This window comes from Sarcophilus harrisii, chromosome 3, assembly GCF_902635505.1.
Source record: "Sarcophilus harrisii chromosome 3, mSarHar1.11, whole genome shotgun sequence".
Taxonomy (NCBI): Eukaryota; Metazoa; Chordata; class Mammalia; order Dasyuromorphia; family Dasyuridae; genus Sarcophilus; species Sarcophilus harrisii.
Genome location: NC_045428.1, coordinates 196674283 through 196693074, shown reverse-complemented (window position 1 = coordinate 196693074; position 18792 = coordinate 196674283). Strand labels below are relative to the sequence as shown.

The 18792-nt window shown below is 34.3% G+C and overlaps 1 protein-coding gene across 4 annotated transcripts in view; it reads left to right on the top strand.

Annotated features, from left to right (window-relative positions):
• Positions 1 to 4752, top strand: part of CA5B (carbonic anhydrase 5B) — a 55815-nt gene extending 51063 nt beyond the window's left edge. For all 4 annotated transcript variants that reach the window (XM_031958963.1, XM_031958962.1, XM_031958961.1 and 1 more), the window contains 2 exons: positions 790 to 945; positions 3725 to 4752. In XM_031958963.1, the coding sequence (XP_031814823.1) occupies positions 790 to 945; positions 3725 to 3904 (336 nt within the window). In that variant the 3' untranslated portion in view covers positions 3905 to 4752. The remainder of the gene's footprint in view (positions 1 to 789; positions 946 to 3724) is intronic.
• The last annotated feature ends 14040 nt before the right edge of the window (positions 4753 to 18792 follow it).

Genomic DNA, 18792 nt, shown 5'->3' with positions numbered 1-18792 from the left:
ACAATTCACCCAAGAGTAAATTAGTGTCCCAGTTTTTCCATTTCTCTCATATTAACCAATCTGATAGGTGTGGGGTGGTACTTCAGAGTTACTTAAAATTGCATTTCTCTATTCAGTACATGTAGAATATTTTTTCATGTGACTAAAGATAGCTTTGATTTCTTCTGAAAACTTCCTTTTCATATTCTTTAACAGTTTATCAATTGGGGAATGACTTTTTATAAATTTGACCCAGATATTTATATATTTGAGAAATGAGGCCTTTATTAAGAAACTTGGGATAAATTTGATTCAACAATTGAACAACAAGAACAACTGTGGGAGCAGTGATCCATTGAGAAGTTATAGTTTTAATTTTTTTTTGTTTGTTTTTGCTGAGGCAATTAGGGTTAAGTGACTTGCCCAGGGTCACACAGCTAGGAAGTGTCAAAGTGTCTGAGTCAAATTTGAACTCAAGTCCTCCTGAATCCAGGGCTGGTGCTCTATCCACTGCGCCATCTAGCTGCCCCGAGAAGTTATAGTTTTAACGACAGAAAGAATCCCTGAAATTTTAAAAAGTCAAGATCATCTGATTTATAATTTGTACTTGTGTATTCACTGAAAAGTTGAAGCTCCTCCTCTAAATACCTTCCATGAAATCAATTCAATGATCAGCCAGAATATTCAAGGAGTATTTAGAAATGTTTCTAGATCATAAAGTTGAGAATCACTACTTTAATGAAAGTCTAAATTTTTCTGTATGTTTTGGTATTAAACAGTTGATTCAATATATATGATTGTTTTGTTCAGGATTCTCTTATTGAATTTGGAACATTTGATCCTGCCTGTCTTATGCCAGCCTGCCCAGATTTTTGGACCTATTCAGGATCTTTGACCACTCCACCACTTTCAGAATCTGTCACTTGGATCATTAAGAAACAACCAATTGAGGTTGATCATAATCAGGTAAGTTTTTTCACCCTTATTTTTAAAAGAAAATTCAGAGTCACCAGTATAAAATAGAGTGAAATATAGTATCATTTTTAACATTATTACTCTTTAGAAATGGTTTTTTAAATGTACTCATATATTGTTCTAAGTATTATTAACTTTCATTTTAGAAAGAAGCTAATCACTTCATACTAATGCTGCACAGATGAAGTAAAGCAAGAAATCGTGTGAGGCCTTTAGTATATTTTTTAATTGAGGAGAGCTAAAAATGTAGATATTTACAAGGATAGAAGGAAGGAAATAAGTTTCTATATAGTGCCTATTGCGTCCCAAGCATTGCTCTAAGCATTTGATTCTCACAACTTTGTGAGGTAAATGGTATTATTTCCCCAATTTTACAGTTGAGGAAACTGATACAAGCAGAACTCAAGTGACTTGCTCAGGGTGTTTTTATATATATCTATATCTATATCTATGTATATATGTATATGTATGTATATATATACATACATATACATATATATATACATATACATATAAATATATATATATATTTAAGGCTGAATTTGAACTTGTTTATCTGACTCTATTACCAGGATTCTATCCAGTGAGTCAGCTATCTGGGGGAGAGGAAAAGGTCTGTATCTTAAGGACATCTTAAGGACTAGGGATAATTCTTTGGGGAATCTCCAAGTTGTAGGAAGAAAGAAATTATGTGATGCAGATCTAGAAAGTAGAGGTCAGGGATGGCTTATGGAGTGCTCCTTGGTGCCCTTGGCAATATGACATGGAGCCAGAACTTGTGATACAGCAGTCAGGCTTCTAGGGAGACATTTTGGGTAGCAAGGTGAGAGTCTTTCCTGTCATGAAGTGAAATAGATTGAAAATATAAATAGAGATATAAAATAAAGTTTAAATAAATGAATGGTGGGGGGCATAGCCAAGATGGGGGGAATATAACTTGAAACCCATCTGAACTTTCCCAATACTCCCCTCCAAACATTAAAAAATAACACTTCTAATCAAATTTTGGAGTGTCAGAGCCCACAAAATGTCAGAAAGAGACATTTATCCAGCTGAAGACAGTTTAGGAAGTTCACAGAAGAGATCTGTAACATAGATGTAAAAGTAATGATAATCATTTATGAAAAGACTTAGCTATTCTGATCAACACAGTTATTCAAGATAATTGCAAAGGATTTTTTTTTATTTACAAGTTATATGCATGGGTAATTTTTCAGCATTGACAATTGCAAAACCTTTTGTTCCAATTTTTCCCCTCCTTCCCCCCACCCCCTCCCCAAATGGCAGGTAAACCAACACATGTTAAATATGTTAAAGTATATGTTAAATACAATATATGTTTACATGTCCATACAGTTATTTTGCTGCAGAAAAAGAATCGGACTTTGAAATAGTGTACAATTAGCCTGTGAAGGAAATAAAAATGCAGGTGGACAAAAATAGAGGGATTGGGAATTCTATGTAGTGGTTCATACTTATTTCCCAGAGTTCTTTCACTGGGTGTAGCTGGTTCAATTCATTACTGCTCTATTGGAACTGATTTGGTTCATCTCATTATTGAAGAGGGCCATGTCCATCAGAATTGATCATCATATAGTATTGTTGTTGAAGATGATCTCCTGGTCCTGCTCATTTCCCTCAGCATCAGTCATGTAAGTCTCTCCAGGCCTTTCTGAAATGCTTCCTGCTGGTCATTTCTTACAGAACAATAATATTCTATAACATTCATATACCATAATTTATTCAGCCATTCTCCAATTGATGGGCAAACATGCAGTTTCCAGTTTCTGGCTACTACAAAGAGGGCTGCCACAAACATTCTTAATTGCAAAGGATTTATGAAAAAATGCACTCTAGAGAGAGAACTGATGAATTCTGAGTGTAAAGTGAAGTATTATTTTCTTGCTTAATTTGTTTTGGCTTTTTTCTAATGTAGATAATATGAAAATATGTTTTACATGGAAAAAAAAGAGGTTGAAATGTTTGGATACATTTCTCAGTTTTTGAGACTGATGTCTATAATACTATGCCACAAAAATCTTGGTATCTTTTAGAGAGAAAGTCCTGAGTTAGATGGACACTAAATCTGACCTCACAAATTTTTTAAGGTTCATATATGAAACCAACATTCCAGATGGTAATTGTAAATTCCCTGTCTAAAGAGATGAATAACTAAAAATTATATGAGCAGTGTTTGTTTTTTAGATAAAGCTATCAATTTCAGAGTTTGTCTGTTTGCTGTTATGCCCCTTAAGACAAATGGCTGATTTGAATGAAAGCTTTTAGCAGAGATACTTATTGCTTTATACAAATTGTTCTACCAGCAACTGGGATGAACCTGTTTTTGTTGAAGCACACAATCTTTCAAAAGCATTTTTTTTTCTTTCCAATGCCTTCAAAGCCATGTATTCCTATGTAGGATTGCTTAACACAATGTCTTTTCAGAGTGCAAAGCACCCAATCTACTGGCCTGTCTGATTGCATATGAATTTTTGTATGATATTATTTCACTGCAAAATGTATAGCCACACAAAAAAGGAAAAGAAATGAGTATAAGTACATGGGTTTATTTGGTGATAATGACAGGTTACTATGAACCATTAATGATTAACATTTTTTCTTTCTGTATATCCTATATTAGTTGGCTAAAATATGTCGTTTTTTCCTACATTTGTGTTTTGCTCTGTATCTATTTCTGAATTGCCAACTGTTGTATTCTCTAAAAAATAATTTTTTTCTCCTGAAAATATTTATATTTTCTAATTCTCAGCTTGAGGAATTTCGGATGCTGCTTTTTACTTCTGCTGGAGAGAAAGAAAAGAGGATGGTTGACAACTTTCGTCCACTTCAGCCACTGATGAATAGAACAGTTCGTTCTTCCTTTCATCATGACCATATATTGAATCTACAGAAGGGAGGCAAACAACAAACCCACCATGTTACTCCATAGATAGCAAGATTATATTTTATTTCAGTATGTGATCTACTTCTGGGCTTTTGCCATAATTTTAAAGGGATTTGGGATTTGTTTTTAGGAAATATATCTGAATATGTATTACTTATATTTTAAAAGCTTATTAGCAATACACTTTTAGGGAGGATTAAACATGAAACATTTAATGCCATTAAGTATTTAATGACATTAAATGTTTAAACATTAAATGTCACAGAATATTAACGTGCCTTCAACAGGTATCTTGTCTGTAACTTGGTTAAACTTTCTCAGAAAATTTTACTACTTTATTTAGATAAAATTACTTTCAGATTAAAAAGAAAATAAAAGTACATTCTCAACTAAGCATATAAAGGTCATTTAATCAACTTTAAAAACATGATAAAAGTTTGTAACTATAAAAGATCAAGCCTCATAGAAAAAAATGTGTAAGTTATAGACTAAGTTGATTTTTGCATTGAGTAGATATGAAGTTGAAAGGGGAAAAGATTGCAATTTTAATCAGAATTGTATGTCATATTATTGTTATTAATTTATGATCATGTATATTAGTTACTTTCCATAGAGTAAAAAAAGCAGAGTTGGAAAACTGGTATAATGTCATACAGTCTATATTTTGCATCAGTGATGATCTGGGCAAATCACAATCTTTCCCAATTATATAATGAAATGTTACAATCTTTTGATGAAAGATGAAAAGCATTTTAAACCTGGTTAAATTAGGTGATTTGCTATGCAATCCTTCATACTCTAGACACTCAAAATAATAACTTAAAATTTAATTGCTATTTTAGAAGTATTTGATAGTGTTTTGATTTTTTTTCCACTTAAGTTTATGTTATGGGCCAGAACTCTGTACTTGAAACAAGGATTCTCACAGAGGTGTTAAGTCAATGGAATTGATAATACAATGGTTATTTAGTTTAGCATGGTGATTAATAGTTCTCTAGTTCAGTACATGTACTTAGTACTTAATATAGTTCTTTGACTTTGATACCTATTCTACAAGATTCACACCTATGATGATATAATTATAATAGAGTATATAAGCTGGGACAAACTCAGCCAGATTCATTCATTTCATCTCACACCACGATGGTGGCAGACCTGTCCTCCTTCATTTCTCCACTGAGACCAAAGCCTGTCTGAGCCAGATTCAGACTTAGAGAAGGCAGAAGACTGGAGGCTAGAGCACAAGCCTTCGGACTGAGACAGACTTCAAGACAGAGACCATAGTGGTGGTCCTCCTCCCTCCCCCACAGAAACCAAGACACATTCCACAGGACCTCAAAAAAGCTGGCCTGGCAACTAGACTGTGAAGGAGATAAAGAATTTGGACTTTAACACCTGGCTATTCTCATGGTGATTACTTTGCTAAAAGGAAGGCTGGTCCAGAGACCTCCAGAAAATCAACCAGAATACTACAAAATTATTTGCTGATTGGTCTCCAAAATCTTTATGCTTTTTACCTTTCTCTTTTTCTTATTTAAATTCTGCTTTTTTTTTTTTGGTGAAAAATCAAAATAATTTTACTCTTTTATACTAGAAGTTTGATGCTCACATCCTACTTTAAGTATAATTCTGATCTATTTTATATAGAATGACATAATTTTATTGTATCCCATTTGTTTAAACTCTGACTTGAATTCAGCAAGTATAATTATTTAGTATAATAGTGGCTTATGGGAACATATTAGGTGATTTATATTTTTTACTTAGTAATATTAAGTGGAAAATATAGTGAGAAAAGTGATTAAGCTTTCTTAAAACATTTTCAGATATCTTTGAGGAATATTTTCCACTGAATGGTAAAAAAAAATGCTTTTTTATTGCCAGTGATAATAGACAAAGAACATGATATATTTTTTTCTGCTTAAGGTGACTAAATTTTCAGCTAGTTGTAATTGCTTTGTTATTGTGAATAGTCACAGTAATCTAAATATTCAGTCAGATGTCAGATTTAGGCAATAATTGAAGAATTATTTTCCTACATCTAGTTTCCTTATAAGTCATTGTTGGAAATAAAGTTATAATCCTTGGTATGTATAACTGCTTTCATGCACAGTTTTTCACCTGCCCTCTTATAAGAAGACTTGAGTATACATATTGATGCTCCCCCAAATAAATAACTTTCTTTCAACTTCCTTTTGCCCATCTCATATTGGAAGTCCTGTTGGCATTTCATACTTCTAAGAGAGAAGTCATCATCTTTCCTTCCATCTTTCTCTTTTTTTAACATTCCTATTGCTGTGGAGCATATCACCTTCTTCCCAGTCATACATGTTTTTAACTTCAGTGTAAACCTTGACCCTTTACTCCCACTTATTTCACATATGGAAAATATCATCAGATATTGTTTCTACATTCATAATACATTCTATACATTTTCTTTTCTTTGCTCATAGAGCCATCACCCTAGTTCAGATTCTCATCCCTTCTCAAGTGGACTAACACAAAACTTTCTAATTGTTCTCCCTGTCTCAAGTCTCTTCCCATTCTAATCCATGATATCAAATAATTTTTCTAAAGCACAGTTCTACCCATGTCATCTGCCTGTCCAGTAAATCCTAGTAGTTCCCTATAGCATTTAAGATCTCCCTGTGGTCCTTTCTTTGGCATTTGATGCTCTTCAAAACTTACCTTCCTGCACACTCCATGATCCAGCTACATTATCCATTTACTGTTTTATGCACGTGACATCTCTGTATTTTTGCACTGGCTTTGTGCTTGGATTGTTTTCCCTTTTTACTTCCATCTCTTAGTTTCCTTCAAGATTAAGTTCAAATCCCACCTTATTTCATGACTTCTCCTTCCCCTACCCCGACCTACTAGAACTTTTGAGATTACCTTCCACTGGCTATATTTTTTTATGTACCTAGTTTAATATATCTATTGTCGTCTTCATTAGAATGTATGCTTTTTGAGGACAGGGAGTCTTTTCTTTTATAACACCAGAACTTAGCAGTGTCTGGCACATAGTAAGTGTTTAATAAATGATTGCTAACTGCCTGAGTAATAATTAAATAACTAACCTTTATTATGTTAATTCCTTAAATTTTAGTATTGCTATGGAGTTTTAAATATACTTTAAATGGAATATTTGAATATATATATACATAATACTCTTTTATAGGAAATATTTTTATAATGATTTTTGTCTGTCTTAATACTTGTTAAACTTGCAATTGCTAAATATGGTGAATTACAATAATTTTTAAGAGGCTATGTGTATAAATTTAAAAGAAAAAATTAAATACTTATGGTATTCAGATAAATGACTAAGACTCGAAGTTCTTTTATAGCCCACAAAGGTTTTTTCTTCTTTTTTTTTCCATTTTATTTATTTGTTTATTGAAGCTTTTTATTTACAAAGCATATACATGGATAATTTTCCCAACATTGACCCTTGCATACCCTTTTGTTGCAAATTTTCCCCTCCTTCCCGCCATCCCCTCCCCTAGCTGGCAGGTAGTTCAATACATGTTAAATATGTTGAAATACATGTTAGATCTAATATATGTATACATATTTATACAATTATCTTGTTGCACAAGAAAAATCAGATCAAGAAGGAAGAAAAAGAAAATACAATGCAAGCAAATAACAACAGAGAGAATGAGAATGCTACATTGTGGTCCACACTCTGTTCCCACAGTTCTCTCTGGGTGTAGATGGTTCTCTTCATCACTGCACAAATGGAACAGGTTTGAATCATCTCAGTATTGAAGAGAGCCACTTCCATCAGAATTGCTGTATAGTCTTCTTGTTGCCATGTATAATGATCTCTTGGTTTTGCTCAATTCACTTTACATCAGTTCATGTATGTCTCTCCAAGACTCTCTAAAATCATCCTGCTGGTTGTTTCTTACAGAACAATAGTTTTCCATAGCATTCATATAGCATGATTTATTCAACCATTCTCCAATTGATGGCCATCCACTCAGTTTCCAGTTTCTAGCCACTTAGCCACTACAAAGAGGGCTGCCACAAACATTTTTGCACATGTGGGTCCCTTTCCCTCCCTTAGGATCTCTTTGGAATATAATCCCAGTAGTAACACTGCTAAATCAAAGGGTATGCAGAGTTTGATAACTTTTTGAGCATAGTTCTAAATTGTTCTCCAGAATGGTTGGACCAGAACTGTTTTTTAAAAAAAACTTTTAATTAAAATTTTATATATTTTCATTTGTACACTTCATAAAGAAATAAACTTTAGTTTTTTAAAAAAATATTTTAGCAATTTATAAAGAAATGTTCCAGCAATTTATAAGGGAATAAACTTTAGATTTAAAAAAAAAATATTTAAGCAATTTTGTTATAACAAAGGTAGCCTAAATGTTAACAACTTAATGTAATATACTATTTTTTCTGGCTTTCTTTAACAATTACTTTTTGCATTTTATATTTTTATAATTTGTTGAATTCCTGTTTATGAGTCAGGTGACCAAACAGAATCTTATAAACGTATATAGTAATCTACAAGTTGCTTTGTTGCAATACAGTAAAAAAAATAGGTCTTTCTTAGCATACTTTTAATACATTGTAATTTTGTTGCCGGTTTCTCAAAGGTTACCTCTTAATAATAGCTTTTGGTTGGTTTTCCAGACTATTTGGAAATTTGTTTTCAATTTCAGAACTGCAGAGATAATTAGAACTTTAATATTTAATTAACATGCTAATTTTCTACAGAGATAACAGGATATTTGCTCCTATACTGAGTTGCCTTACTTTGGATATCACCATCCTAGGCATTTGCATTTTTGAAGGAAGCAAAAATTTGAATGTTTCACAGACACGAAAAGCATGTATATGCAGTGTATCATGCAGCATGTAGGTATCAAATATGCAATTTCATACAAATGAAAAGACTCACAAAATCCTAGTGCAAATCTACAGTACAGTAGATGTTATATTATATTGACAAAAGGGCCAACATATAAGAATCAATCTTTCTCCATCCTGAATGAAGAATGGATATTCTTTTTATACTTTAATTTTTTATTGATCAAAATTCACAGTTGATTTTTATGCCTGAACTTTCTTCAATCCCTTTAATATTATGTAATTCTGTGTTTTGTCATCTTTGCCATTTTTTCTAGATGTGATGTAACACTTTGTTTTGATTTGCATGAGAATGAATATTCCTGATAAGTTATAATTATACTTTGAAAGAAGGGCAAGGGCTTGCTGAAGGGATCTAATTTTGCTATACATTGAAGCTATCTTTGTGTATCATTTTGTCATGCAGCTTCAAAGGGGAGAATAATTTAGGTCTGTTGAGAATGGAGTTGTAGGCATATCACACTACATCAGTTCTGCTATTCTAATATATATTATATATGGATGTGTATACACACACACACAGAGAAAATCTGTTACCCTCCTCAGACTCCTCATACTCACAACATTGTATGCTGTCTTCCAGATGTGAAAGTTAAGAACACTAAGATATATTTTTTTAAAAGGTTAAATGTAAATTTTAGGAGCAAATTGTTTTTGTTTTATTAAATATGACAGTAGTACTTTGTGCAATCCTTAACTTCAACACTTGTACTTTTAGTTGAGGGTTAAAAATTTATTATTTTGTGTTCACAAAATGTGTGTTTAATTATAGTTAGTTATCAATCAAAAGTTATGATCCAACCTTCAGTATGAGGATTTAAGACCCACAGTGCAATTTGGAATATGATGCCATATACTCCAGAGAAACTCAAGATAGTAAATTTGAATTGAATTGTTATTTTAAAAATATTTACTGGTAGTAGTATAAGATTTTTTTCCCAGGTCATTTGTTTTTAGGTTTCTCAAATCTTTTTTACGCATCTTTTTTTTTTTTTCTTTCTCTTTTGAATTCTACCTTATTTTCTTACAAATAAGAGGAGTACTCTTTTATCCTGAGAGTCTGACACTAAGCTCCTACTGTAGGGATTTACCTACTCATGGTTATGTAACTTATGTTTGTCACAGGCAAGATTTGCATCAAAGATTTCTTGACTTTCTATTTACTATGTCATATTACTTCTCATGAGGAAAATGGTGGGAAGATATTTTATAGGATGGATTTAGAACTGGAAGGGACCTTAGGAGTCATCTTGTCCAATCTTTTAATTCTTCAAATGAGGAAACAGAGGTCCAAAGAGATAACTTGAGTTGCCCACATTTATATAGGCAATACGTGTCAGAGGCAGGATTTGTACTCAGGGCTGCTGACATCAAATCCAGTGTTCTCCCACTATAATTTATTGTCTCTGCTCTCTACAGAGAGCAGGGCATTGCAAACTTTCCATAGAGTGCAGAGTCCATGTTTGGTTGTAATCAGTTGTGGTAAGACCAGATATGTTATTTCAAAATTTCTCCATGCCAAATAAAATGTTAAGAGGACAGTGTAGGAGGCTTCTCTGAAGTATTCCCAGGCAGAGAATTTGCTCATGTTAAGAGTCTAGATATTTAGCTAGAAGGCATAACTTCCCTTAATTGCCTTTTCTATGTAAAAACTGCTTTAGTTAAAAAAAATTTTGGATGTTTTCTGACTCTTAAATTATATTTAAATTTATCAGCCAATCAGTTGTATGGCTAATTTTAGACAACTAGAGCATAATATATTTATTGTAAATTAAAAAAAAAAACAAGTATTATCACAGCACATGTGTGCACACACACAAGCATACATATCATATAAAATGTGAAAGTGTCTCTCAGTTAAATACAAATTCCTACATTATGGTCCCAAGCACCTTCAAGAGATGATGCTCTTGCATCATCTGGCCTGGAAAGAGAATATCAAATTTTCAGTTATTTCTACTTAAAACACTACCAATTATGTGCTTTATGTATATGTTATAACTATAAAGAAAAAGTAGTAGAGCATATAGAAATTCTGAAATATTTTACTTCCACAAAAACCAGAATATGTTTGTAATTACATTATAATACTAATATTATAACTTTATATATATATCATGCATATTCTGCCAAGCCAAATAAAATTGTGCCATTTGAAGCATCATGTGCTACTCTGAAGAGAGTGAAATACTTTGCTTTCCCACATTGTTCCAATGATAGAAAATTATGTTCATTGGCCAAATTTGTGCATGTTATAGTAAAAGATATTTTTAATTGCTGACATGTCTATTCTTAGCCTAATGGTGTATTTATTAAATAACTTTGAAAATATAAAAAATTTTAATAGCCTTATAAGTGACACAATTTATCACTTTGCCAAGTTAAAAAAAATCTATTTGCTATAGTAATATTTGTCAATGATGACAGCAGTTATTGGCAATCAATGAGCATTAATTACTCTTTTGTATCCAAACTATGCTAGAAAGTACATTGGTTGAAAATTCTAGTGTTGGCATAATTAAATTGACTAATGTGAGTAGATATTATGATCTTCGTAAATAGGATATGATCTTTGTAGTAACTAAGGCAATTATACCAATTTTCAATACAGTATATATAATTTTGAGCATTTCTACTTTAGCAAAGTAAAACAAAAAAGAATTTTTGACTCCTGGCATTACTAATTTGACTACACTGTCTACATAAAAAATAAAAAAATAAAAATTCCTCATATTTGATACTTTTTGCATTAGTGGATTTGATCATTTGTTTCCCACTGTTCTGTTGGAAATATTTTGTGTGACTTTAAGCCCTTTCCTTACAGCCATTTTTTAACATCTTTGGCTAAAACACAGAATTTGATGGTTTCTATCTTATTGAAATTGGCCTGAGCTTTCATCCCATCACTAAAAAAAACAAAACAAAAAACAAAACATTCCAGATGGCACAAATGTTTTAGTGGTAGTTCTAGATAGATACAGATACTGGACCAGTGATTTTGTAGAAAACTCTACAAGTTGTCATATTCTCTATGACTTGAGCTTGATAACTTAACCTGTGTTAAGTAATTTGTACCATGTCCCAGAGTCAGTATGTGTCAGAGTCAAGCTTTGAATTCATATCTTCCTGACTTTCAGGACAGTTCTATTTCCAGCCTCTCATCCTAAGATATCAAACATTATTCTCCTCTTGAAGAATTATAGTGTTTGGAAATTTCCTAAATTGTATAAACTTTAATATTAATAAGCCTCTTGCTGAGAATATAGTAAGCAAGAGTGAGATCTAACAAAAGGATAGCCTAAATGATATGCTGCTATTCACAAAAATATTAAAATAAAAGAAGAATGTCTCTGATTTGTAGAGCAGAGGAAGGATTTATGAAAAGACGTCGATAAACACATGGGATGAACTGGAGGTAAAGGAAGCATCTATAGTTAAAAAATCATGACTCAATTGAGATATGAAAATAGATGTTTCATGGCATTTGAAACACATCAAGACTTATGTCTTTTGACATCCAAGTTACATTATTTATATGACCAATACATAATTGTATTATTATGACATAATGATTGCCATGACATGTTTCCAAAATTAGTAGCTTCTTCCCATCTTCATGATTTTCAAAATTTATTTTTTAATCATATTTAAGCTGGAATTTTTGTTTCCTTGTTCAAAATGATTAAACCACTTAAGCCCTGGACCTTGGTTATTTAGACAGAGATGTAAATAGTTGAGATATGCATCAGAGTAAAGTTTATTATACCATTATCTCAGGTATCTTTCTCCCAAATACCTTTAGTCTCCTTGTGAACATTTTTTCCTATCCTAAATCCAAAGGTTTAGCTTTTAATCCAAAGTAGTGTTTGCATTATTTTGCTTAAGCCACTAGATTATTAATTTATTATATTGACAAGTTATTTCAATAAAGGAGTTTTGGTGAGCCAAGTTATTATAAGACTCAAAACCTGGAATGGATTCTTACTCCTGGCCTTCTACAACCAACTTTGCAGGCTTTAAGAAGCTTGACAAATTATTAAAGGTTTATGTTAGATTAAATGACTTTTGAGGACACCTCCATCACTGATATTCTGCAATGAGCACTCTAGCGTTAACCTGGCCTTAAGACATTTGACCCTGACTGACTCACTTAACCTATTTGCCTTAATCCACTGGAGAAAGAAATGGCAAATCATTTCAGTATCTTTGCCAAGAAAACCCCATGCACAGTACCACCTTGTTGTGATCATGAATGTGTGGTGAGGAGATAACTTAACAACAACTTAGGACACAGAACAGTGAAAAGTGAAGTTTTTTTTCCCCTTACTAGTCTATAAAAGCATAGCTTATTATCCAATTAAGAGCACATGAAATACAACAAAATGAGTCCATACATATTTTTATAGCATTCTTATGCTATAATGTCCAGGCTAGCTTCCTGGAAGGCCTCAGGATCAATCAGAGTCAGGATCAGTCAAAGTCCTTGGTCTTCAGAGGGAGAAATGAAGCAGGCAGACAAGCTGCCACATGACTTACCAAAGAGGTATCCTGGATTCTGGAGTCCGGAGTCTCCAGCCTCTCTCCTCCTCCTTCTGCAGCCAAGTGATTCTGACCTCTCTCCCTCAGCCCTCCAATCCTTTTCTATGATTATCTCCCCACCACACATTCAGCAAGTACCAATGGGGAGGAGAGCCATCACATCATCTCATCTAAATATATGTATATAGAGCCATTATTTCACATTGAATAGGTAATTAGCCTTAAGTGCTCTGCTGTCTGATTCAAGCACACCTTTTCAGAGTTTCAGTCCTCTACATCTCTTCCTTTCTTTTGTTTTAAAACACAGGCAGTCATTCTCTCCCTGACTTCTCAGGGAGGTGAGAACCCCAAAAAGGAGCTGATCACTTCCTCCCTGACTTCTCAGGAAGGAAGGTGAAACACTAAAAAGGAGATGTCATGCCCTCTCTGACTCCTCAAGAAGAGAGATGGAAAAACACCAAAGGGAAGTGTGTGTTTGTGTGTGTGCGTGTGTGGGGGTCAAACCAGATATTGTTAGCAGATTTCTGGCCTGAAGGGTCTTACTAGAAGCAGGTATACACAAATCCATCAGCATGGGAGGTATTACACAAGCACATAGCAACATAGCACAGGCTAGCAGTGATGACTTCCCACAGCTGGTGCAGGCTCAATGTGGTATAATCAACATGAATTGTACATGCAAATAGTGATATAACAAGCAATATGAAGCAATATAGTATTGTAAAAGATTTCCAGAAGTCCTATAAGGAGGGTAAATAACAATCACACATACACCTCCTTTTGCAACCAAGAGATAGTCCAAAATCAATCTATTGTCCATTACTTCACATGTCAGGGAATCCAATGATCCCTGCAAGTTTTTGAAGTCCTGCAACAATCTCATTAACAATTTTTGATGTCCATGAGTCAATTGCCATAACTGCCATGCTCTTTCAGAGGTGGGCACAATCAGCGATGGAACCACTTGATGTTTCTTGGGTCTTCTCCTTCATTTCAAGGGTCTTCTCTGTCTCTGATGGACAAGGTGAATGTGGCTCATTGGCACTCATCTGATTCCTTCTCCATTTGTAGAGATACAAGCAAACCCTTTCCCCCAAGCAGTTAAACTATCTTGTCCCTTCTATTCACCGCTTTCTGGATCTCTCCACATCACCTAGTGATTATCTAGACAGTGTAGCTGCTTGCACTGGACACTGCCCTTCCAGTGAGTTATAAAACCTGTCTGCTGGAGCCAGTGCATCTTTATCAAAAATCAATAAGTTAATAGTATAAAGAGCTAATTTTAGAAGTTCTCTAAGGTTATCTGTGGCTCCCCTCTTTTTTGTTTTTGGAGGAGTGTCTTGATGTCTGTTTCTCCTCTCTACTATTGCCTGTCCTTGAAGATTAAAAGGTATGCCAGTGGTGTGTAAAATCTTATACCGCACACAAAAGTGTGCAAAATGTTTAGAAGTATATGTAGGTTCATTATTTGTTTTTATTGTTTGTGGCACACCCATAATTGCAAATGTTTGTATAAGGAATTCAGTTACCATTTGAGCTATCTCTTTTGCTGCTGGCATTGCAGAAGTAAATCCTGAAAAGGTATCTACTAATGTGGATAAGACAGACAACCAAAAGATTTATAATGAGTCATATCCATTTGCCAAATTTTATTGGGTCTCAAACCATGAGGGTTCTTTCCTGGAGGCAGTGTAGGAGCGTGGAAAGGAAGCCAAGCTGTACAGTATTTTACTATGCTCATAGCTTCCTTTTTTGTTATCCCAAATTGTAAACATAAAGCTTGAGCAGCCTGATGATATTTAGAATGAAATTCTTGGACTGCCTGAAATAAAAGGAGTATTAGTTAACATTAACCATGCCTTTCAATTTCTATCAAAATAGGACCTGGAAGTCCACTATGTGAGTGGAGGTAAATCTTACCTGGATGCTTTCTCACTTGCTCTTGAAGTTCCTTAAAGAGCTGATTATATTAGAAGCTACAAATTTTATTTGGGCTGTGACAATTCTTTGTACCACACCTACTGAATAGGCCAAATCAGATATTATATTTTTTATCTCCTGAATAATAAGAGCTAGAATGATTACATACAATTCCTTCTGCTGAATGTACTGAAAAGGAGTTCTGACTACTCTCTTTATAGTTAAGTCATTAGAGTATACAGCACAAATGGTATGTTTGGATGCATCTGTAAAGATAGTTGGTCCTTTAAGAAGAACCTTAGAAATCTTTTCTTCAAGAATCCATCGCCAATTAAATAATAGTTAGGTTATCTTTAATGGAGACCCACGTGTAAAATTTGGAGCCATGGCCAATAAAATTTGCCACTCTGGGATGGTTTCACAGCATACATTAATTTGTGCATTGGTATAAAAGGTATATATCTTGTCAGGTCTTATCCCAGATAATTGTACTGCTCGCTTAATGGCTTTTAATAAAATTCTAGCCACAAGCACTAGGTAAGGAGTAAGACTTTGTTTTGGTTGTGCTGAGAGGTTCACCCACTCTATCACACTGTTTCCTTGATCAAGGACTGCTGTGGGTGCCTCTTTTGTAACAAAAACTTATATTTCCAAGGGTTTTTGAATGACTCAACCACATTAGGTAAAGCCCATTCAACTTCTCTCAAAGCCTCTTGAGCTTCTTTTGTAAGCTGGCATGATGAGTTTAAAGCACTGTCTCCCCTTAAAATGTTATATAATGGTTGTAACTGATAGGTAATCAAGCCTAACACTGGATGCATCCATTGGATATCTCCTATCAATTTCTGAAAGTCATTTAAGGTGTTCAACTTCTCTGTTCTTAAAGAAAGTTTTTGTATTGTAAGCACCTTAGGATATACTTCATATCCTAAATATTGAAAAGGAGCGTGTCTTTGAATTTTTTCTGGAGCTATATGCAATTTGTAGTTCTTTAATGTTTCTATGGTCTTTTGTAGACATGCTTCTAACATTTGCTCCTCAGGTGCACATCCCAATATATCATCCATGTAATGTAACAAGATAACTTTTGAAAATACTTTTCTTACTGGAATAAGAGCTACAGCAACATACATTTGGCACATAGTAGGGCTATTTTTCATCCCTGTGGCAAAACTCTCCATTCATATCTTTTATAGGCTCAGCTAAGTTAACCCTGGGCACTGAAAAGGCAAATCTTTTCATATCCTCCTTATCTAGAGGGAGAGAACAGAAACAGTCTTTAATGTCTATAACCCAAAGAGGCCATTCTCTAGGCAATTGAGTAGGAGATGGAAGTCCAGGATGAAGAGTTCCCATAGTTTCCATCTGTTCATTTACTTTTCTCAAATCAGTCAACATCCTCCATTTTCCAGATTTTTTCTTACAACAAATACTGGGGACAGATTTAGAGAAGGTTATACGTGTCCTTGGTCAAGTTGCTCCTGTACTATATCTAATAAGACCTGAATTTTATCACTAGCTAAGGGCCACTATTCTATCCACACTGGTGTTATTAGTTTTCCATTGAATAGGAACAGGTGAGAGTGTTGGCAGGCCTTCAACAGCAGCCCTGCCTAAAAAAACCCAAAGTACTCATTTGTAATCCTAACTGTTATGTCTTTTCCCCACAGATTGATGGGGATTTTTTCAACTACAAAAGGAATAAAAACTCCTGTTTCACCTTCAAATGTCCATCTCAAAGGGGTATCACTAACTTTAGCTGCTATTGATCCCCCTATGCCAGACATGTAGGTGTCTGCCTTAATTTTTGGCCAGTGACTGGGCCAGCTGGCACCTCTAATGACTGTACAATCTGCACCTGTGTCTACCAATCCTTCTAATGGTATGGCATTTGCATAGATAGTGAGCATAGGACAGTCAGCTGTCACAGCTGCTGTCCAGTCTTGGAGTCAGAATCTAGGCAACTATCACCAGATTGCCTATTAGGAGTTGGTATCAATAAACCTACTACTTCTCCTGGTTGATGTCACATATTGTCTATCTGTATTAGTGACTGGGATATTATCTACACATTTCCCAATTTCCCACATTAGTGTATGGATGGACACTGTTTTGTAAGCCCTCTCTGGAAGTGAAATGGTCAAGCCTACTGTGCCCGGAGGAAAGAGATCCATAGGCTGGAGAGAAACAGATTTCACCTCTCCAAGGGATATCTCAGCAGTCCCAGCTGCATACAACTCTATTGTCCCCAACTGTAATCCCTTTCTCCCATCAGGTTGCTTCTCGGCTGATTGGTCATGTCTGAGTACTGAACTTTTATTTATTTTTTTACATTTTTAAAAATACCTTTTTATTGACAGAACCCATGCCAGGGTAATTTTTTTACAACATTATCCCTTGCACTCACTTCTGTTCCGATTTTTCCCCTCCCTCCCTCCACTCCCTCCCCCAGATGGCAAGCAAGAGTACTGAACTTTTAAAGACTCTCTGGGTGTAGCATCAGCTGCCATAATGCCTCAAGTGTTTTTTGCCGTGAGCCCTGGGGCTGGGCCCTGCATCCTGTTTCCCTGAAATTGTAGCACATTTCCAAAAAAATTGCTTAGGAGGCAAATGACATCTGTAAAGTGCTTTACATACCTTACAATGGGGCCTAAATATGAGCTGCTATTATTATTAAAAGGATGGAAAGCTAGGAGCTCCCTTGGTAATCACGTAATTTCAAGAAATAGAGGAAGATTAGATAGATTCCTCTCTCCTCACCCCCAATTCCCATTTGATAATAAACAGCTATAATTATGTACCATTGAAAGTTGAACAAAACTGATGAGATCCCAAATCCATTAAAATCTTGAGATATTCTCTAGACATTGTATTCATCTTAAAGTAATTCTTAAAAAAAATTAATTTTAATGTTTTAAATTTTGGTTTTTTTCTTTTTTATTAAAGCTTTTTATTTTCAAAACATATGCAAGGATAATTTTTCACCACTGACTCTTCAAAATCTTGTATTCTAATTTCCCCTTCTTCCCCCCACTCCATCTCCTAGATGGCAAGTAATCCAATGTATGTTTAAACATGGTAAAAAATATATGAAAATCCAATATAGGCACAAATATCCATATAATTATCTTGCTGCACAAAAAGAATAGAATCAAAAAGGAAAAAAAAATGAGAAAGAAAATAAAATTTAAGCAAACAACAACAAAAGAAGTGAAAATGCTATGTTGTGATCCACACTCACTTCCCACAGTCCTCTCTTTGGATGTAGATGGCTCTCTTCATCACAAGATTTTTAGAACTGACCTGAATCATCTCATTGTTGAGAGAGCCACATCCATCAGAACTGATCATCATATAATCTTCTTGTTGCTATGTACAATGATCCTGGTTCTTCTCGCCTTACTGTCATTTAAGGTAAATCTTTTCAGGCCTCTCTGGAAATCATCTTGTTACCTAGAACAATAGTATTCCATGACATTCATATACCATAACTTACTCAGCCATTCTCCAACTGATGGGCATCTACTTAGTTTCCAATTTTTTGCCACTACAAAAAGGGCTGCCACAAACACATTTGCACATGT